We start from the raw sequence: 22,042 nt of genomic DNA, 5'->3' as shown, positions 1-22,042 counted from the left end.
GCCTCTTTGCCTACTTCTGATCTGTCAAATAAATAAATAAATATCTTTTTTTTTAAATGCAAAATATTTTGAAAATCACGTATCCTTAATTGATCATGATAATCATCAAGAGGTAATTTGTAAAAATAAATATTTCCACATCACTTGCCCATGCCAAGCCCACTGTATTAATTAGCAGAATTAATCTCCAGCACTCCTAAGTGCTTCTTTTGGAAATGTGGATAAACACTACTCCACACAATTTAAAACTGTATTTAATAAATGATTAATGGCAACCTCACTCATTTATACCATGTCCTGTAATATTATGAGTTTGGGAGATAATTTTGAAATGATTGTTTTCCAAATAAAAATGCTTTCTTTTATTTGGCCTGAAAGTTTACTTTTACCGCTTCATTAATGGCTAAGAGGCACACTTCCTCACTAAGGGGTTCAGACCTTGGTCATTGACCTTTGGCCTCTAGAGCACTGTGCTCTATTAACAGAGTTAATCAGCACCTCTACCTCCAAGCAGAGATGAGGAAGCTGAATGGCCCTGGAGAGCTACTTTTGTTCCTATCTGCTCTCCGTGGACAAAAAGTCTTGGCAGGATGCATAGTGCCCGTGGTACTGTGGTATCCTTCAGGCAGGGGCTCCTGCTGGAGATCTAAACGGAAGACATCTGCAGTCCCCTCACAGAAAGCTAAGGACATCTAATTTAATAACTGGTCACATTTACTGAGCCCTTTGTACTGCTAGGCACTGGGTCAAGAGCGTTCCATGTATTATTTAACCTTACCAAAGCTGGGAGTTTGTTATTACTACCATCCCTGTTAAACATGAACATGTAGATTTAGTGACTAGCTAGCCTGGCTTTCTGGGTACTCAGCTGAGGGAAAGAACCAAGTTACAAACTAGCTTTCTTAAGAGCAGAACATGAAGTCTTGATGACAATGCAGGCTGTATCCTACAGGTAAATACATAAGATTCAAACATGTAAGTATTAGGCAACCCCCACATCTAATTTATAATTTATTGTGAAGAAATGCCAGGATTGGACCTGTTTATTAGATGTCATCCGACCTTAACTTGTTTTATCTTCTAATCAAGTTTCTTATTTTAATTGCCTAAGCACTATGTTTATTACAGAGGAGTTCAAGAGTATGAATAAGCAAAAATACCCAAAATTCCATTCACCCAGACACAGCCAAAGTGAAGCAGTTAATGTAACTTCTTCCAAATCTGTGGTTGTAATTGCAATTCTTAGAAGATCTGCCCATAACTCAATTTCCTAACCTTTCCTCACAGTGTCTTGTGACTCTGTGGCAGTTGGCACATTGCTGCTGCACTGTTTTCAGTGACTGCAAGATTCTGAAATCACTCCTCCATCGCTGGCAATTCTAGTCATTTGCTAGTAGAATCCGCATATCTGTAATTACTGCACTGGGCTACATTCCCTGCGGCAGAAGAGCAGGCTGAAGGGTGCCCATAACTGAGCATGTATTCGTCTAACCAGCAGACACGAGGTCCAGCTGAGGCGAGTCCACTAAGCTGACGGACTTTAGAGCGAGCCAAAAGGTGTGAGGCAGGAGCTGGTTCACAGCAGGCCCTTGGGCAGTACAAACCAGCTCCTATGTAGCTCAGTGTTCTCCACGGTGGTGGCACGAGCTTTGGCACAAACAGGTGACAACAGCATTGTGGGTGTAGCACACAAAGTCCTTGGCTTCAAGAACAAAAATCAGAGACACCAATTCCCACAATTCCTAATCTTGCTAAAAATCACAGTAATCCTAGCGCCCAGGAGCCACATTTTCCCCCCACTTTTTATTCTGAATAAATTTGAACCTCTTAAGAAGTTGAAAGACTAATACAGTGAACTCCATGCACCTTCAGTAATTGTTAACATTGGTTATGTTTCTTCTCTCTTGATTCAGTAATTGTTAATTTGATTCAGTAATTCAATTCAGTAATTCTTAACATTGGTTATGTTTCTTCTCTCTCACTTCACACTCGGTCTCTCTCCACATACAGATACGCCTGAACACACTTGGGCTGGAAAACTGGACATGAGTTGCAGAAACACTTGACCCTTCCAGTATGATCTCCTAAGGATAAGAACGTTCTCCTATACAGATACAATACTATTATCACACTTAAGAAAAAAATTCCATAATATATTAGTTCATGTAGACTGTATGGCTTCACGTGTTCTTCTGCACTTTTTTTTTTTAAGGTTTTTGACAGGCAGAGAGGAAGGCAGAGAGAGAGAGGGAGGAGGAGGAGGAAGCTGGCTTCCCGCTGAGCAGAGAGCCCGATTTGGGCTCAATCCCAGGACCCTGGAATCATGACCTGAGCCAAAGGCAGAGGCACCCAGGCGCCCCTTCTGCACTCTTCTTTAATGTTCACTGGGCTTTTACAAAAAGTGAGTATACTATACTCACTATACTCACTGTGTCCTAGATGGAGTGCCCCAGAGGCCAAGCCAAGGTGGGGTTCTTATCCAGATGGTTTACTGAGGGAACACTCACAGGAGAAAAGTGCAGAGGAAGCAGAAAGGGCAGAGAGCCAATGGAGAAAGTGTGGTGGTCTCAGAGCTAGAGATGAGCTTCAGTCCACTGACCATCCCAAGGGGAAGTCACTGTCGACATCTGCTCCCCACCCCTCCCATAACTTCCCCTAGGTAACTGTCCCCCTCAGAGAAGCTGAGGGATGGGTGTGTGCCTGCAGGGTCAGGGGACCTGGGTAGGGCCCAACATTCCCCTACAGGCCGCACAACTTTCAAACGTTGTCCTGTCAGAAACAGTGACATAAGGGACTTCTTCCACTTACATTATGTGACGTTTGTTTACTTCCCTAGGGAAAGGCATAGATGTGAAATCGGTTAAATGGTCTGCACTTTAAATTATGTATTTGTGGGGCACCTGGGTGGCTCAGTGGGTTAAGCCTCTGCCTTTGGTTCAGGTCATGATCTCGGGGTCCTGGGATCGAGCCCCGTATCGGGCTCTCTGCTCTGTGTGGAGCCTGCTTCCCCCTCTCTCTGCCTGCCTCTCTGCCTACTTGTGATCTCTGTCAAATAAATAAATAAAATCTTAAATAAATAAATAAATATTTTACCAATTTGCCATGGGAAAGTGACACACAAATTTGTACTTGACATGAGTGTGTAAAAATACCTTTTTATACACACCCAACCCAATGCTGGTATCATGGCTATAATCACTTTTTTTAAAAGATTTATTTACTTTTAGAGAGAAAGAGAGCATGGGGGTGAGAAGGGGTGTAGGGAGAGGGAGAGACTCTCAAGCAGGCTCCCCGCTGAGCCTGGGGCCAGACAGGGCTCCGTGTCACAACCCTGACATCAGGACCTGAGCCGAAACCAAGAATCAGACGCTTAAACAACCTGAGCCACCCAGGCTTCCCTATGGCTGTGGTCATTTTGATTTGCATTTCTTTCATTAATAGTGAAGCTAACATCTTTCAATATTTTTGTACTTATTGTTTTGATGAGACTATTGGGCACATCTGTGGTACTAATGTTGGTGTAGTACCCTTGATTTCAGATAAGTTTTATATTTCTTTTCAATATGATAAATTCAAATATGCTAAAAGCTCTCATATATTTTAAAGGGAAAGAGTAATTGTAACTATAACTCACGTATAGGGGTGCCTGGCTGGCCCAGTTGGTAGAACACAGAACACTTTTTTTTAACCCCGAGACTTATTTATTTATTGAGCAAGAGAGAGAGACCATATGGGAGAGCATGGGGGAGAGCTGTGGGGGAAGAGGGAGAGAGAATCTCAAGAAGACCCTGTGCTGAGCGCTGAGCCCAACGCAGGCCTTGATCTCAAGATCCTGAGATCATGACCTGATCCAAAACCAGGAGTCGGACACTCAACTGACTGAGCCACCAAGGGGCCCCGAGCACGCAACTCTTAATCTTGAGGTCATGAGTTCAAGCCACACCTTGGGCATGGAGTCTACTTAAAAAAAAAAAAAAAATCAACTATAGAAAAAAAAATCAAACTACAAAACAGAATAGGATTCACATGACAAAACTGTTGCCAGATATGAAACTGGCAGTGAAGCTGCTCTCCTTCAGCATTTACCGTGACACACTCCCTGATCAGGGCATGTGAGTCTACGCCCCTGACATACATGCATGTGCTCAGTCTTGACAGTCACCAAGAGAAGCTGGCATTGTTATCCCTGTTTACAAAAGGAGACCCACAGATGGAGAAGCTCAGAACCAAAGACCATCCTGGAAGCAGGTTGTTTAAGCTTCACAGATCCTGGATATCAGCCCTTTGTAGTGTCGTTTGCGAATATCTTCTCCCATTCCGTGGGTTGCCTCTTTGTTTTGTTGACTGTTCCCTTTACTGTGCAGTAGTTTTTGATCTTGACGAAGTCCCAAAAGTCATTTCCAACTTAATTTCCAAGTTCTGGACATTAAGTTGCTATAATTACGTGAATAGCTAACATAATTGGGTGCTTTTCATGGGATAGATACTGTAATAGACACTTACAGCACCCAATTTATGATTTTATTATTTTTTGGAAGATTTTATTTATTTGACAGAGCACAAGCAGGGGGAGGAGCAAGGGAGAAACAGACTCCCCACTGAGCAGGGCACCCCACACGGGGCTCGATCCTGGGACTGGGATCATGACCTGAGCCAAAGGCAGATGCTTAACTGACTGAGCCACCCAGACACCCCCCATACTCAGTTTATGCAAGGACTGTTAGTTTCCCCATGTTACAGATGGGACCTGAAGGCCCAGCTGCAGGAGTTGAAATAGAGGTGGTTGTGTGGGCAGGCTGCGTATGACTGTAGGCTCACAGTCAAACACATCATGCCAGAGAAAGAAGCCACCACAGAAGGTCATGTCTCGCATGAAGTACGCAGAGTCATCAAGCTCATGGACATGAAGCAGCTCAGAGGTTAGCAGGGACTGGAGAAGCGGAAATAGAGAGCGATTGTCTAACGGGGAGAGAGTGTCAGTTTGGGAAGATGAAAAAGTTCTGGCAATGGATATGGTGATGGTCGCACAACACTGTGAATGTATTTAAGGCCATTCAATTGTACACCTAAAAATGGTAAAATAATCAATTTTATGTGAAGCGTATCACATATTCTGCCATGTGCACAGCAAAATTAGGAAAGGAGAACCTTACCAAAAGCAACCACGAGTAGATTAGGAAGAATCATCCAGTCAGCACACTCTTTACATAAAGCAAAGCAAACCTGCAGATGGGAAGGTGCCAGGACAGGAAAAGCAGCTCCTGGAGGGCAGCGGCAAGCGGAGCTGCTGGACAGGGACTCGCAGAGTTTGTAGTGATGGAACGGTAGGCTTCTTTCTTTATTGCCTCTGAGTGCATGAATTCTAGCTAATCTACAGCCAGATTTTAGAAATCAACCATCTGTCATCTTCATTTCATATATGTGTAAATTAATCTCAGGAAGCCCCTTGGATTCAGTGTGGCCTGACACCTAGCCTTGTAGATTCCTATGCTGTCAGATGAAATCAGCAATTGGGGGGCCCCTCCAGGTACGCGCATGGGGTTTCCTTGGTTAAATGCTGGTGGACTGAGATGTCACCAAGGTAGCAGTGAAGAGGCTGTTCAGAGCCCTTCATGGCACTGCTAGGGCCCATAGCTGTGGCTGCGGAACACTGGGTATGACATAAAAGCCTAATCTGAGAATGCCTATATTAGGCATCTGTATTATGCTGAGGCCATTGGGCAACAGAGGCCCCCAGATGGCAGGAGCCCACACAGCTGGTACCAACACCTGTGGTCCAGGCATTGGTGCATTGGGACCTGCTGGCAGAGGTCAGGGCACCAGGAGGTCTGGCATAGCCATTCCTGACACACCACCCGGGCCAGCTGTCCTCCCTGGTCTCCTCTGCTCTTGGACACCAGCTCTTGCTTAATCAGCAGAGAGTGTGAATGTGACGACCAGGCAGGTCCCCACTTCTCTCTCCTCCGCAGCCTGAACCCTCCCGCTCCACCACTCTGCCACCTTCCTTCTCTTCTGGAGTCACCTTGCTTAGCACACGCATACCCTGCCCCAGGGGAGGGGGAAAGGAAGCTCTTCATGGGGCGCACCCCCATCTGCACACCTAGGTCAAGTCGTGCCTTGCCTCATTACCACAATCTGGACACACTAGGGTCCACTCATGCCCCTCCGACACAGCTGCCGATGTTAAAAGCCAGAGACAACACTGCTGACACATTTATCTCCCAACACCAGCTTTGTGAAAAAGTTTCAGATACTTACTTTTTGTTCTTTTCTCCTGTGGTGGGTGCTGGAAACACCAAACCTCCCAGACTGTGGGCCAGCAGTGACTGTGCTGGTAAACCACGGTGTGGGGCTGACACAGTGCTCCGGGGTACAGCCAGGACCCATGTGGTGCAGGGAGGCTGGGGCCGGCGTCCTGTTGGAGCAGCCCTGCCCTTCCAGGTCCCAGACTGGCGCCACTCTGAGATCTTTTGAGGCTGGTCTCCTCCCAGGTGATTCAGACTCACACATCTCACCCCTATGGCAGCCAGTCTTCACAAGTGCTGGGCCGCCACATGTGTCATCAGAGAAGGCAAAGCTCAGAGCTCTTCAGGGTTCAAAGCTGCTGCCCAGTACTGCCTGCGGCCTTGGGCTTCCGCTGTTCCCACCCTGAGCCGCCAAGAGGCCCTTGCCTGTGTCCCAGCAGTTCCTGGAAGGCAGTCTCAGCCACCACCAAGCTCCAGGAAGGTCATTCTAGGAGGTTCTGATCTTTCCCCAGGGAAGTAAGACAAAGAGGAAATGGGCTTAAGAAATCACTGATATCTGTGGGGGAAGATTGAACATGTTTATTAATTCCTGCACACATTTTCCAACTTGGGAAGAAAGGGCAAAATCAGCCAAAAGGCCTTCTAAGAAAGGAGCTGGGGTGGATGAGAGATTTTAAGACTTACCCCCTAACCAGCTCCAGAAGGATACATAATAACAATTTATAGAAACATTTTTACCACCTTTGAACAAAATACAATTTTATCCATAGTTTTCAAAACTATTTCCACTCTCAAGAGAATGGAAACTCATATTCTTGTCCAGAGTTTAAAGTATCTTGTTTTAAAATTTTCCTTGCCCAGACAAGCTCCTACTTGCCTCAACAGGGTCTGCCAGCTTACATGAGAGCACACTAAGTCTCAATCCGCCCCTCGCTCTGTGTGATGAAAAAAACTGTAGGGAGAAAAGAGAGAGACAAGGAGTTAATCTTAAAAATCACTATGTATATAAAGTTGAAAACCAGTGACTGGCAGCAGAGAATGCAGGAGAGAACCACGACGAGCTACGACGAGCTGTTCTGCAGGTGTGAGTGTCAATTCTAGTGACCCCTGTAAGACGAGGGAGAGAGTTCACATTGGGGGAGTTTGGGAGGGAAATGACATATCTGGCTCCTGACGGTAATTTTGTAAAAATCTGTTATTTTTCTCATGACATTTCTCTTTAGTAGGGAAGTTGAAGTTTCAAATCCAACACATACCAAGGAAGGGTATAAAGTGTGTTCAAGGGGACGCTGGCCTAGGCTCCGTTGGAAGACCATGTCACTCTCACTCTCCCAGTCATGAGTTCAAGTCCCACATTGGATATAGAGATGACTTAAATGTAAAAATAAAATGTGTTCAAACTAGCAGCTGTGAGGGTTAACCTGTGGTAGTCACCTAAGTCTGATAGGCTCTGGGGATGTGATAATGCAGTTTGTTAAGAACAATGTCTTATTCTTGACATTTAACAAAGCACTTTCACCGATGTTTTATTTAATACAGAGTGGAAGGACATGTTAGTTGGCCATGATAGTTTCAAAGACTAACAGGAAAACACAGATGAATGTCAGGAAACACGGAAAGGCCGAGGTGGGCGGTAAGGATAGTGTACGTCTTTCAGTGGAGCACCCCCACCTCTACAGTCAGGGTGACCTCAGTCTGCAGGGCTCTGCCCCTGTCCTGGTCCCCTACTCAGGGAAATCCAAAGGAATCCTGTCTGTGTTAAGACACAGTCAGCTCTCCCCGGGGAAGAGGCGGGTTTTGCTATCTACAGAGAGCCCCAGTTCAGCACTGCTGTCAGCCTCTGCATCTACTCTTTCAAATCTTTTTAAATTTGTTTTTTAAGAACCCCTTTCTAGTTGCTTCACTGATTAATGAATTAAATCTTTGACATTCATTGTATTTTTGTGTGAGTCATGGTTTTACTCTTTTCAGAAATCATTCTTTGACACTAATATCAGACTTACAAGGACCTGTGTTTATATCACCATGTGTTTTAAAACATTAAATACCAGGGCGCCTGGGTGGCTCAGTTGGTTGAGCATCATCAGGCTCTTGGTTTCAGCTCACGTCATGATCTCAGGGTCCTAGAAGCCTTGAGCTCCACTCAGAGGGGAGTCTTCTTGAGATTCTCTCTCTCCCTCCGCCACTCCCCCTACTCATGTTCTCTCTAATAAATAAGTCAATCATTTAAAAAAGATACTAAAATACATTGCTTTGAAACCCCTCCAACTGAACCATTTTAAGTAGCCATTGTTTTTTTTGTTTTTAAAGGATTTTATTTCTTTGAGACAGAGAGCATGAGCAGGGAGGAGAGACAAAGGCAGAGGGAGAAGCAGACTCCCCGCTGAGCAGAGAGCCCAATGTGGGACTCAATCCCAGGACCCTGAGATCATGACCTGAGCCGAAGGCAGACGCTTCACAGACTAAACTACTGATGCCCCAGTAGCCATTGTTTTTAATTGAAATATGATAAATATACAAAATGGCCCATCCCTATAGCAATACTTTGGTTTTTGTCATATTAGCAGAACAACATGAGTTCCTACTTTTTAAATCACATGTTCTATTTTAACTGATTTAAAATAATTGAAATTGTTGGATGCCTGTGTGGCTCAGTCAGTTAAGCGTCTGCCTTTGGTTCAGGCTGCAATCACAGGGTCCTAGGATCGAGTCTGTGTCAGGCTTCTTGCTTCTCCCTCTGCCTCTGCTGCTCCTCCTGCTTCTGGTCTCTCTCTCTCTGTGTCAAGTAAATAAATAAAATATATTTTTAAATTCTATAAAAAATAAACAACTGAAAGTGTAGATTAACATGATCTTTATTTTGTGATAGAATCCTTTTATATATGCTTAAAATCTATTCAATCTGACTTAAACACCTTTAAACAAGTCCTTTGGAAAGGTACAATGTCCCCCTTTTTGAGAGCACTTTCTTGTTACGTTTAGATCAAGTTAGGGAAACTATAAGGAACCTGCCATGGATTTAAACTGATCAAACTCATTAGCACTGGCACCTCTTGTCTGGAGGGAAGCGAAGTTGTTCAGAGATCTGAGCGTACTCCGCTCCGGGACACACAGTACGCAGAGTGATCCACGCTAATGGCGGAAGAGATCCGGTATGTTCCTGCAATCCCCCTCCAGCCTAGTAATAAAGAGGCCTCAAACCAATGTGCTAGGAATATCAGGGAGTCCATGGGTAACTCCATGTCTGCAACCTGCTCAGACGTGCTTAAGGCCCCATGGAAAGCAGCACTGGGAAGTGGGCACCGCGGTTTCTGAGGCTTAGCTGTAGCGGGTACAGTGAGGATCAGGGATGGGAAGTGCCCGAGCCCCTGCAGGACCCATGTCCTCTCACGGAGTGGAGTCATAGCGGGTCTAGAAGCGCAGTTCAGGGTCATGGAGACCCACCCTGGGAGGTGCTGGAGGCTTTATCCTGGGAGGAGGGGGGGACGGAAGGCTGTCCAGGGGCTGAGTGTGGAGACACTCACTGTACCCACTGAGCGGGTACAGTGCTCCCCAAAACTGTGCAGAGTACCCAAGAGATCACAACTATTTTCGTGATTATACTAAGATGCCATTTGCCTTTCTCACTCTCGCTCTTGGGAAGAACACACCATGGTTCTCTAGAGGCTATGAGCATGGGATGACATCACTGCTGACGGTTAATGGAATGTCAGCTCATAAACAGGTTTTAAATTATTCTCAGTGTCACGTTCTAGTGCAGTAAGTCCCGACAGATACAACTCTCTTGAGACTGATAGGAGGAGAGAGAGCATAGGCTGTAGCCCATTTCACCTGTGACCTGATGTAAGTAGCAACATTCCTGGATTCCATTTTCTGCATTTGCAAAAACAAAGGAGTTTGTCTCCTTCCTTTTCACACCTTTGATCCGAAAGATTCTGTGACCCTCCCACGCTGAAGTGTTGTTAGTGGGGCTCCGACTAGAGATGCAGGATCACAGAGCTCCAGAGGGTCACAGAGGCTGATGAGTGGTGGAACTGGGACTCAGACCCAGCCTGTCTCTCCCCTGCATCCAGACATGTGACTGTGCCACCTGATGCTACTCACTGAGGTGAGGAGCACTGGTCCATGGGCGGGACAGGGGTGGGGTACCAGCTTTGACTCTACAGCCCAGGGTCCTCCTTGGACAAAATATAACAGATATTGTCTTTGTTGGTCTATTTCTTTTTATTTTTCCCCCAAGATTTTATTTTTAAGTAATCTCTACACCGGAGGTGGGGCCTGAACTCATGACCTTGAGATCAAGAGTTACATGCTACCTGAGGGTTGCTGGAGGTTGGGGTGAGGGATAGGGTTAACTGGATGATGGACATTGGGGAGGGCATGTGTTGTGGTGAGCACTGCAGGTTACGTAAGACTGATGAATCACAGACGTGTACCCCTGAAACAAATATTATATATTAATTAATTAATTTTAAACTTTAAAAATTTTTTAAAGAGTCACATGCTCCACCGAATGAGTCAGCCAGACGCCCATGTTGGTCTATTCTTTTGGTGTCATGTGGAATCCCTTGATAGTACATGAAACAAGCAAACAAACACCTAATTACTTGCATTGTTCCCACATTAGCCAGAGTCTTCTGCATATCTGGGAATGGACATTATTAAAAGTAATAAATTCCCTAGTTTATTAGGTCATACTCTAGGATTTTCTTATTACTTGAATATATAGAATAATATAATACTGTAAAATACACTAACTTTTAAATAAATTTTGCTTCTTTCCAGAAGAAATTGCCACTTCAGTGCTGTTTTCTGTTCATCCGTCATTGCAAGAAACTCATTCACCTGGTTAAAACAGACAAATATTTCCAAATCCATATAAATAACTCCTCTTAACAATGTGAAACCTGGCTTTGTGCACTAAAATGGAATTTTGCTTTTAGTAATTTCAGCTCAGTTGTCTTCATGGAGGAGATAAGGTCAGAAAGTCTCCGAGCTGAATCTCTGACACCAGTCAGGTGGCTGAGCCCAGAAAACTCCCCTTAAAAACCTGACACTGGTGGGGCTGGGGGCTAATCGCAAACCACACGAGCTGGCACTAATAGAAAAACCAAGAGCCTGTCATTGAGTGCACACACCAGGTGTCAGCTGCAGCCCTGACGGAGGACAGCACTGTGTGTGTTCTGACTCCCTACGGGGTGACTTCCTCCAGCAGGCTGGTGAAGCATCCCCAGACCCTTCTTCTGCCTCAACACATCAGCATCTCTAATGTGCTCTGCACGCACACTGTTACTCGACTATAGAAAACATCTTCTTTCTGCCCCACAGTCAACAGCCCCGGCCGCTGTCCCCAACAGCAGTATCAGCTGTCATCTGAACATACGACATGCAATTATTTGTTCACGAAAACAACGCATGTTTAAATCAGGCTTGAGTTTTTTTCCCAGACCTCTTTATGAATGACTTAATTTCTACCAACTGTTCACCGAAATAACCTATACTTGGGGGGAAGAGAACTCACTTTGGAATTATTTCAAAACATGTCTTCCTTTCTGTCACTTACGGTGCAGCCTAAAGTCTCCTCAGCAACCCGTCCTGTGAGACTGCAGGCCTGGAGGGTACCTGTGTGGTCCGTGAGGTCAATCAACAAGTGGAAGCTGAGAAAAACAGACCGAAATTCCAAAGAATTTTTGTTGCAAGCAGTACAAGTGCTGGATGCTTCATTTACAACATAACCACAGCCTGAGCTGAAAAGAAACAGAGACAAGGATAAAATGTAAAGGCCATAAATGACCAACCTGATCTCCAGCAGAAGAACCGCACTCCTTTATAAGTCGTAATCAGTTATATTGGGGGCGTGGATGGCCCAGTGGGTTAAAGCCTCTGCCTTCGGCTCAGGTCATGATCTCGGAATCCTGGTATCGAGCCCCTCATCGGGCTCACTAGTCAGCAGGGAACTTGCTTCCCCCTCTCTCTGCCTACTTTTGATCTCTCTCTCTGTCAAATAAAGAAGTAAAATCTTAAAAAAAAAGTCTAAGTCAGAGTAACTTCAGAGTGTTCAGCACGGCGCAGGATACCAGACAGATACATGAAATAAGGAACATCACAACGTGCAATCAATCCCATTTTACCACCCTGCCTCCCACCCTGCCCCTGCTAAGGCTCCTTTCCTTCACCCCTTCCCAGCTCTAAACAGCGGGAGCCCCACACCTCTATCCTGTGCTGTCCTATTCCTCCCTACTAGGGGTAGGTCTGCCTGGTCTCCCCAGCTCAGGGCTTTGAGGGAAGAATCCTGTCTCGTGCCCAGAAAACCCAAGTTCCATGAAGGCTCACTCTATGCTTCTGTGTTAGGCCTCGGGGACCTCAACAGAAAAATCCTAGGGAGGGTCAGGTTCACATCCAGAATGCTCTTGTTCTGCTAGTGACGCAATCTTCTCTAAGCCGTGATGACACGTCATTCCAGGTTTTGAGGCAGGTCTTACTTTACCCAATTTGGACAGAAAGACTAGAGGGTGTGATCTGAAGATAGTGCTTTCCTGTCTAGGCTCAGATCACTTTTAAGGTAAATTTCAGATGCTTTTCCTCAGATATCAATATTAAAGACATAGGAAGAAATTAGGGAGACAATAAGTTTTTCAAAAGTTTTTGAAAAATGTTCTTCAAAAACTAAACACTAAACTAAATACAGCAGCCTCCGCTTTGGTCTTTTTCAATTTTAATAGCAAATCATAAAGTATTTTCAAAATCCACAGGTCAGTATCTTGACTATGGTGGTAGATACACAAACCCACACATGTGATAAAACCCTATAGAACCCCCCCCCACACACACACACATGCACGACTGCAGGTCAATGTGGTGAAATTTCTTTTTGTTCTGTTTGTTTTTAAAGATTTTATTTATTTATTTGACAGACACAGACCACAAGTAGGCAGAGAGGCAGGCAGAGGCGGGGTGGGTGGGAGTGGAGCTGGCTCCCCACTAAGCAGAGAGCCCGATGTGGGGCTCGATCCCAGAACCCTGAGATCACGGATCTGAGCCAAAGGCAGAGGCTTAACCCACTGAGCCACCCAGGTGCCCCTGAAAATAGTTGTTTTTTTTTGTTGTTGTTGTTGTTTTTAAGATTTTTTTTTTTTAATTTGACAGAGAGAGAGAAATCACAAGTAGGTAGAGAGGTAGGCAGAGAGAGAGGGGGGAGGAAGCAGGCTCCCTGTGGAGCAGAGAGCCCGATGCGGGGCTCGATCCCAGGACCCTGGGATCATGACCCGAGCCGAAGGCAGAGGCTTTAACCCACTGAGCCACCCAGGCACCCCAAAATAGTTGTTTTTAAATGCTGTCCCTTGGGGGCCCTTGGGTGGCTCAGGGTCCTGGGATGGAGCCCTGCATCACATTAGGCTCTCTGCTCGGTGGGGAGCCTGCTTCCCTTCCTCTCGCTCTGCCTGCATCTCTGCCTACTCGTGATCTCTGTCAAATAAATAAATAAAATTTAAAAAATAAATAAATAAATGCTGTCCCTTGCATTGCTATAGGACACAGTAACCAAAATAATATTCTAATATATTATAAAACAACAGTTTGTCATCTCACTTAAAACTTTCCGGAAGCAGGGGTGTCTGGGGAGCTCAGTCGGTTATGCTTCTACTTTCAACTCAGGTCATGATCCCAGGGTCCTGGGCTCAGGAGGTCCCTGCTCAGCAGGGAGTCTACTTCTGCCCTTCCCCCTCTCCCAGCTCATGCTCTCTCTCTCTCTTTCTCTCTCTCTCTGTAATAAATAAACAAAATCTTTCAAAAAAAAAGTTTCTGGCACCATTATACCTTCATATTTTAGGATTACAGAAACACAGCAAATCAAATATTACTTTGAAAAGTAACTGTAACCTTTGAATGGGTTATTTATTTATACATTATTTAAAATATATAACAACTGGGACATCTGGGTGGCTCAGTCATTAAGCACCTGCCTTCAGCTCAGGTTATGATCCCAGAGTCCTTCCTCAGAAGGAAGCCTGCTTCTCCCTCTCCCACTCCCCCTGCTTGTGTTCCCTCTCACTGTATCTGTCTCTGTCAAATAAATAAATAAAAATCTTAGAAAAAATAAAAATTAAAAAATAAAAAATAAAAACAAAATAAAAAATAGCATACATAATAACTGTTATGCCAAAGAACAGCTTTAACTTTTATAGAGATTAACATTTACTAACAATAGTTGGTCTTCATTTCTTACAAGAAGCAGCTTGCTGACAATACGGGCTGCTCACCATTGGTGTCGAACTACTGTCATGGCGTCATCATCAATATTCAGCATAGAAATGTAAGCATAAAGAATGCCATAGAAAGGGTCAGCCTTCCCTTCGTTCTTCGAAGCTTTTACCTTTAATTGCTCAACTGTGTAGACATCAACTATTGTATTTACTGAAAATAAAAAGAAGTTATCACAGCTCTCTATATATTCTAAGAATTCCAAAGGATTATATCTAAATAGAAAAACTATAAAGTTTAGGGCTGCCTGGGTGGCTCAGTCATTAAGCGTCTGCCTTTGGCTCAGGTCCTGATTGCAAGGTCCTGGGATCAAACCCTGCATCAGGCTCCCCGCTCTGGGGTAAACCTGCTTCTCCTTCTCCCACTCCCCTTGCTTGTGTTCCCTCTCTTGCTGTGTCTCTCTCTGTCAAATAAATAAATGAAATTTTTAAAAAATGAGAACATGTAATAGCTTCAGTTAAGTAACAGAAAAATTATTACATTTGCTGTATTAAGACTGATTATATAAATGGACATAACAGCCAAATATAATAAGCAAAAAAAGGGGAAGAATGATAAATTTAATTCATTTTATGTCAATAGAGACTTTCTGGTCATCAGAAGATGCCATGAAAAGAGTGGGAAGGCAAGCCTCAGCGTGGGGGATGCCAGCAGTCTTTAAAGGAGACAAAGGACTCATATCCAGAATATATAAATAATTCTTAAAAATCAGTAAGAAGAGACGCCTGGGTGACTCAGTGGGTTAAAGCCTCGACTTTGGCTCAGGTCATGATCCCAGGGTCCTGGGATCAAGCCCCGCATGGGGCTCTTTGCTCTGCAGGGAGCCTGCTTCCTCCCCTCTCTCTCTCTCTGCCTGCCTCTCTGCCTACTTGTGATTTCTCTCTCTCTGTCAAATAAATAAAATCTTTTTAAAAAAATCAGTAAGAAAAAGGCAGTCAGCTCATTTTTTTTAACTTCCATTAGATTGGAAAAAGGTTATAGAAACCTCTAAAAATTATTTATTTATCCCAGAGAGAGTGAGAGCGTGTGGGGGCAGAGGGAGGAGCAGAGAATCCTGAGCAGACTCCGTACTGAGCAGGGCGCCACCCAGGGCCCAATCCTACAACCCCAAGATCACGACCGAAGCCAAAACCAAGAATCAATGCCCAACTGACTGAGCCACCCAGGTGTCCCAAAACTTCTAAAAGTTTTAAATAGCCTTTTAGAAAGTGGAAATATAGCAGTTACAGGATAAGAATATGGTATCTTCTACTATGTGAGACAAAAAAATAATTTAAAGGTCACTTACAATTTACGGATTCTCTCAAGTAACTGTCCATTTCAGCATCCAGAGGATTTGTTTCTTTATTTTCTCTTATAAAATTCAACAGGATGTTAGCTTCTGGGGTATCTTAAAAATAAGATGCATAATATAAATGAAAAGCAACTGATTACATTTTTTTAAAAGATTTCTTTATTTGAGAGAGAGAGCACACATGTAAGCAGAGGGGAGGGGCAGAGGGAGAGAAAGAGAGCCCCAAGCAGACTCCCCACTAAGTGCAGAGCCCAACATGGGGCTCCATACAAGGACCCTGATCACGACCTGAGCTGAAACGGAGAGCTGGATGCTCAACTGACCGAGCCATCCAGACACCCCAAGATTTTATTTATTTATTTATGTATTTATGTATTTAGAGAATCTCAAGCAGACTCCACGTTGAGCATGGAGCCAGAGGCAGGGCGTGACCTCATGATCCTGAGATTAAGACCTGAGCCAAAATCAAGAGTCAGACCCTAGGCACCCTCCAATATTATTTTTAATGGTAAAAGTGAAGATGTATGAAAACACGGTCAAATCGAACATGATGCAGCCAATGAGCAATGTGACACAGTAGTCTACTAAACCAAGAGACACACAGCAGGTATTGTTAAAGAGCAGCTTAGACAATGCTGTGTGTAATTTCCTTTCAATTGAAAAGGCATAAATAAATACAGGAATGCAAAAGTAACTGGAAGAGAAACAATTCTCTTATAAGATGGTGAGATTATAGGGGCTTATTGTTTTCCCTTTTTGCTATTACATATTTTCTGAATTTTATATGTATTTCTTTTTTAAGCAGGAAGAAAAAAATTTAAATGTATTTGAAAGCCTTGCTGCTTGCCTCAGGACACAGGTATTCTCAGGAACAGTCAGAGGGTGTGTCCACAGGCAAGATTGTGATTTGGAAAAAGGACCCCCACGTGACTCTGACATCCTTCAACCTCAAGCCCCCTCAGCCTCCAACACTTAGTGGCCTTTCAGCCTTCCCTCGTACTCCAACATTCTACAAACATGCTCCTGCTTGGACCCCTGGCCCCTTGGGTCCCTGACCTCTGGGGCAGAGGCAGGCGCTTCCTCCTCACTTGCATTTAACCCCGAGTCTAAACACTGTTCTTTCACATAACGAGACCGAAGCCCCTCGTGAGCAGGGGCTGCCTCTTCAGCTCTGTAGTTCCAGCAACTGTCCCTGGCCATCTACCCATCACGGCTTGCCTTGTGCCAGGAAGGACACATGTTATCTCAGTACTTAGCAAATAAAAGGCATTCGACAGATATTGGTAAACTAATGAGTGAATGAACAACCGGATGCTTCTGAAACACTGGCGGGAGCCCTGCACACCAGGCAGGAGCCGGCACTGCAGTGAAGCCACAGAAATCAAAGTGCCAGGCTTCCCTCAAGCACTGCTGTAAAGGTCCCTCCTGACGACAGGGCTATCCAGGCCTGCCTGATGGACACTCTCAGGGCAGAGGAAGCCATAAGGGAAGCCAGGATGAAAGCTTAAGCCATTAGAGGTTTTTACTTTGTACTTGTTGGGTGCAGACAAAGAAGCGACAGATAAGGCCGATTTAAAGAAGCACGCTAAAATTCTCGCACCCTGGGACACCTGGGTGGCTCAGTCAGTTAGGCGTCTGCCTTCAGCTTTACACTCTTTGTAAAGTGCAACCCGCCCTGGACTCTGCTGACCCTGTTCCTCTTTTTCTTCTTCGGCTCAGGCCATGATCCCGGGGTCCTGGGATGGAGTCCCACATTAGGCTCCCTGCTCAGCGGGGAGCCTGCTTCTCCCTCTGCCTGCTGCTCCCCCTGCTTTTCCTTTCTCTCCACCCTCTTTCTCTAACAAATAAATAAATAAAAACTTTTTTAAAAAATTCACGCACAATTGTGGGCTCTCTGCTCAGCAGGGAGCCTGCTTCCCCCCCACCCCGCCTGCCTCTCTGCCTACTTATGATCTCTGTCAGATAAATAAATAAATAAATATTCACGCACACTTGTAAGCACTCTCCTTTGTCACTCTGAGAAGCAGGCACTTACTCTACTGCTGTTGGCATTGCCCAAACACTTTGACACTTCCCTTTCAGGCTGTGTCCAGAACCAAACAGACAATATCCACTGAATATGTTTCATTAACTTAGCCCTGAGTTATTGACACAATCATCCTACTTCCAACAGACTTTTATTGTTTTTAAATATATTTACTTGACAGACAGATATCACAAGTAGGCAAAGCAGCAGAGAGAGAGAGGGAAGCAGGCTCCCCAACAAGCAGAGAGCCCGATGTGGGGCTCAATCCCAGGACCCTGAGATCATGAACTGAGCCGAAGGCAGAGGCTCAACTCACTGAGCCACCCAGGCACCCCCACAACAGACTTTTAGAATCTAACTTTCTTTTTTTTTTTTTTAAAGATTTTATTTATTTATTTGACAGACAGATATCACAAGTAGGCAAAGAGGCAGGCACTGAGCCACCCAGGTGCCCCTAGAATCTAACTTGCTTTTAAAAATTATCCCAGGCCGGGGTGCCGGGGTGGCTTAGTGGGTTAAGCCGCTGTCTTTGGCTCGGGTCATGATCTCGGGGTCCTGGGATCGAGTCCCATGTCGGGCTCTCTGCTCAGCAGGGAGCCTGCTTCTCTCTCTCTCTGCCTGCCTCTCTGTCTACTTGTGATCTCTCTGTCTCATAAATAAATAAATAAATCTTTTTAATAAATAAATAAATAAATAAAAATTATCCCAGGCCAAATTTACACTCAGAAGATGGGGACTTTTAAATCATTGACAGTACTCTATATAATACTACAAAACTGTTAATAAGTTATTAAAAATAATAAACCATTGTACACCCTTAAAAAAAAGGAATTGAAGAGTAGCATTCTTCTCCTAAATGTTGAGAATAGATTGTGGTTGCGTTATCATCAATTTATAACAAAGTAGCTAAAGTGATCCTTTCAGTGCTTAGAAAATGTCACTGCTCTGTTCCAAACCCTTTGCTACAGAATAAAAGCCAACATCCTTTCATTAGCCTTTAAGGCCTTCTTGATACCCAGTCTTCTCTTCTGACCTTGACTCCTCCTTCTGCCTGTGCTCCACATACTCCAGCCACACTGGCCTCCTTGCTGTTCTGCCCTCACACAGGCACATGCCAACCACTCGGCCTTTGCACTGGCTGTTCCAGTACTAACAGCCTCATGCTCTTTCCTGTGGTTAACCCCCCACTGTCTCAACACGTCTTTGCTCAAATGTCACCTTCCCAAGGAGGCCTACCTGACCACCCTCTGTAAAGTGCAACCCGCCCTGGACTCTGCTGACCCTGTTCCTCTTTTTCTCCTTCAGTATCATAATTCACAGATGTGTTATCTTTACCATTTATCATCTGTGTCTCTCCTGCTAGAATGTGAGCTTCATGTGCGCAGAGATATTTTTGTTTTGCCACTGACCCCCAGGCCAATGCCCTGAACACAGCACATCCATGTCAAGTCACCTTCCACAATGCCACCTTTAGGGACACGGTGTTTGGGAGGACGCACAAAGTCCAGCACACGTATGCAGCACAGTCTTATCATTTTATGTCGAATCTAACAGCGCTGCTACTTGAAAAAATTCTGATAATGGTTGGTCAAAGACAGAATTGCTTTGTAATTCTCAGTCACTGTAGGGGCGCCTGGCTGGATCAGTCAGTTAAGCATCTGCCTTTGGCCCAGGTCATAATCTCAGGGTCCTGGGATCAAGTCCTATATCAGGCTCCTTGCTCAGTGGGAAGTCTGCTTCTCCCTCTCCCTCTTCTCCTCTCCCCTGCTCGTGGCCATCCGCTCGCTCTCTATCAAATAAATAAAATCTATACAATACAGTACAGTACAATACCGTACTAGTCACTGTTGGTGCTTTGTTAGCAGCCAGCAGAGGGTGCTACTGCCAGAAGTGACCCACTACGGCAGTCCCAGCTTCCTGAGTTGGGAGGAACCATTTCATCTCTGGGAATTCTGCACTCTTCCAGGGTGCTGGACTCACCTCTCTATCCATAGTACAGAGGACCACAAGGATACTCGAGGGCACCAACTTCTCACATCTCCCAAGACCTTGCTCCCCGGACTGCATGCTGACACAAGCTGTAACTTCTTTCAACAACCACTCCAGTGGGCCTTCTGGGTGTTTTGTTATGTGATAAACTAATCATGTGACGTGTATGTTCTTGGAGCTCTAGTACTAAGTTATCTGAATATAGTAAAAGTGAATTTATTTTTAAAATAGTCGATAACTGGGGCACCTGGGTGGCTCAGTTGGTTGGGCAACTGCCTTCAGCTCTGGTCATGATCCCAAGATCCTGGGATCGAGTCCTGCATCAGGCTCCCTGCTCAGCGGGTGGCCTGCTTTTCTCTCTGCCTCTGCCTGCCACTCCCCTGCTTGTGCGCTCTCTCTCTCCGACAAATAAATTTTTAAAAAACTTAAATAGTCAATAATTTAGGTGATCCAATCAATTACACTGATCTCTCCAGAATCATCACCAAGAGTGCTGCTTTAAAAATGAGTCTGAGGGTGCCTGGGTGGCTCAGTTGGTTAAAAGTCTGCCTTCAGGTCAGGTCATGATCCCAGGCTTCAGGGATCAAGTCCTGTGTTGGGCTCCGTATTCAGCAGGACTCAGCTTCTCCCTCTGCCTCTGCCCTTTCCCCCTGCTCATGCTCTTTCTTTCTGTCTCTCAAATAAATAAATAAATATCTTTTAAAAAAATAAAGTAAAAATGAGTTTCGTTTTTTACATTTCTTTTCATTAGTAAGGACATCAAAGATATAGCTCACTGTAAGCTTAAGAAAGATAAATGTAAAGGAACACCTGGGGGGCTTAGTTGGTTTTCCGTCTGCTTCAATTCCAGTCATGATCCCAGGGTCCTGGGATTAAGTCCCACATCAGGCTCCTTGCTCAGCAGGGAGCTCGCTTCTCCCTCTGCCTGCCATTCCCCTGCCTGTGTGCTCTCTCTCTCTCTCTCTGACAAATAATAAAATCTAAAAAAAAACTCTAAAGAAATATAAATGTAAAGCATATAAAGCAACTTTCACTTTTAATTCAAATGAAATCAAAGAATTGTTTTCTTTTTTTTTTTTTTTTTTTAGAGAAAGAGTGTGTAGACATGCACGTGTAAGTGAGCGGGGAGGGGGAGAAGGAGAGGGGAGAATCCTAAGTAGACTCCAGGCCCAACTGGGGCCAATCCCACAACCCAGAGACCATGACTCTAGGCAGAGTCAGATGCCCAACTGACTGAGCCACCCAGGCGACCCCCTTGTTTTCATTCTTAAATACACTGCACAAACATTGAAATGTGTGACACAGTCATTTCCAAAGGGACACAATATTGCAGATAGCCTGTTACCTGGATTAGTCGTAATAATGGTTTTTGAGATTACAGTTGCCGTCATGCAGTTCCGAAATTTGTCAAAACTTATTCTTACATCTGAGGCAAATATCACTGTTTGGGGGGAAAAAGCCATTTTACAACTTTTATGTGAAAGGGGGTATAAAACACGATAAACAGCAAGTGCAATCATTGTGGTACCGTACCTGTGTCTCGTGGCACCCAGCTCTGTGCAACCAGGATAGACTCATTATCCCAACTGCATATTTTTAAAAGGAAGTAAAAAAAATGAATACATTAGAGAAAACCCGGCAGTGATCACATTGTTTACCAAAAACAGAACGTTTGAATGGCTGCAGTTAACAACTACCAGGTTGTCAAAGCGACAGTGAAGGACACTGGCATCCCCTGAGATTTGCAGGATTCACTGTCTATTACAAAGGGCATTTCATGTTCACGTGTTAAGTCCTTTCCCCGGACACTACTCATCTTTGACCACTTCTGCCCCCTCAGCTCCTTCTTTCCTCACTACTTCAGTCATCACAGGCTGGTAGAACTGAGGGACTACAAATCTGAAGCTTGTACAGCCACTCTGTCTGACCATTAACAGAGGCCCGCACTGGCTAGCTGTTCAGGGCACTTGACGGGTTGAAGGCCTATTTCAAACTCAGTGCCCGGGTATCTAGAGTCAGAGCAACGCCATGTTCTACCCTGCGGTGCTTGAGGGCACAGCTGGGGACAAAACACCTTCCTGTGGCCTGATTCCAGGGCGCTACCCAAGCAATCACACAGAATCCGGCTGGTTTATTACCATGGGACCTAATGAATCACTGACTGCTATAAAGCAGAGGACAGGAATGAACCAGTCACAGTGGAGTCTGTCCAAATAATCCCGTGCTGTC

The 22,042-nt window shown here is 44.8% G+C and overlaps 1 protein-coding gene across 7 annotated transcripts in view; it reads right to left on the bottom strand.

Annotated features, from left to right (window-relative positions):
* Positions 1-6,802: 6,802 nt before the first annotated feature.
* The window catches only part of MEIOB (meiosis specific with OB-fold), a 29,407-nt gene continuing 14,167 nt past the window's right edge, over positions 6,803-22,042 (bottom strand). For 6 of the 7 annotated variants that reach the window (XM_004750750.3, XM_045072182.1, XM_045072181.1 and 3 more), the window contains exons 8-14: positions 21,347-21,399; positions 21,159-21,254; positions 15,793-15,894; positions 14,504-14,657; positions 11,809-11,992; positions 11,004-11,090; positions 6,803-7,197 (exon numbers count right to left, since the gene is read on the bottom strand). In XM_004750750.3, coding sequence (XP_004750807.1) covers positions 7,087-7,197; positions 11,004-11,090; positions 11,809-11,992; positions 14,504-14,657; positions 15,793-15,894; positions 21,159-21,254; positions 21,347-21,399 — 787 coding nt within the window. In that variant the 3' untranslated portion in view covers positions 6,803-7,086. The remainder of the gene's footprint in view (positions 7,198-11,003; positions 11,091-11,808; positions 11,993-14,503; positions 14,658-15,792; positions 15,895-21,158; positions 21,255-21,346; positions 21,400-22,042) is intronic. The other variant, XM_045072184.1, reaches the window with a different exon arrangement.

This window comes from Mustela putorius, unplaced genomic scaffold, assembly GCF_011764305.1.
Source record: "Mustela putorius furo isolate JIRA1106 unplaced genomic scaffold, ASM1176430v1.1 tig00004007_pilon_pilon_pilon, whole genome shotgun sequence".
Lineage (NCBI taxonomy): Eukaryota > Metazoa > Chordata > Mammalia > Carnivora > Mustelidae > Mustela > Mustela putorius.
The sequence above is the reverse complement of the archived record's forward strand: the minus strand, read 5'-3'. Positions and strand labels throughout refer to the sequence as shown.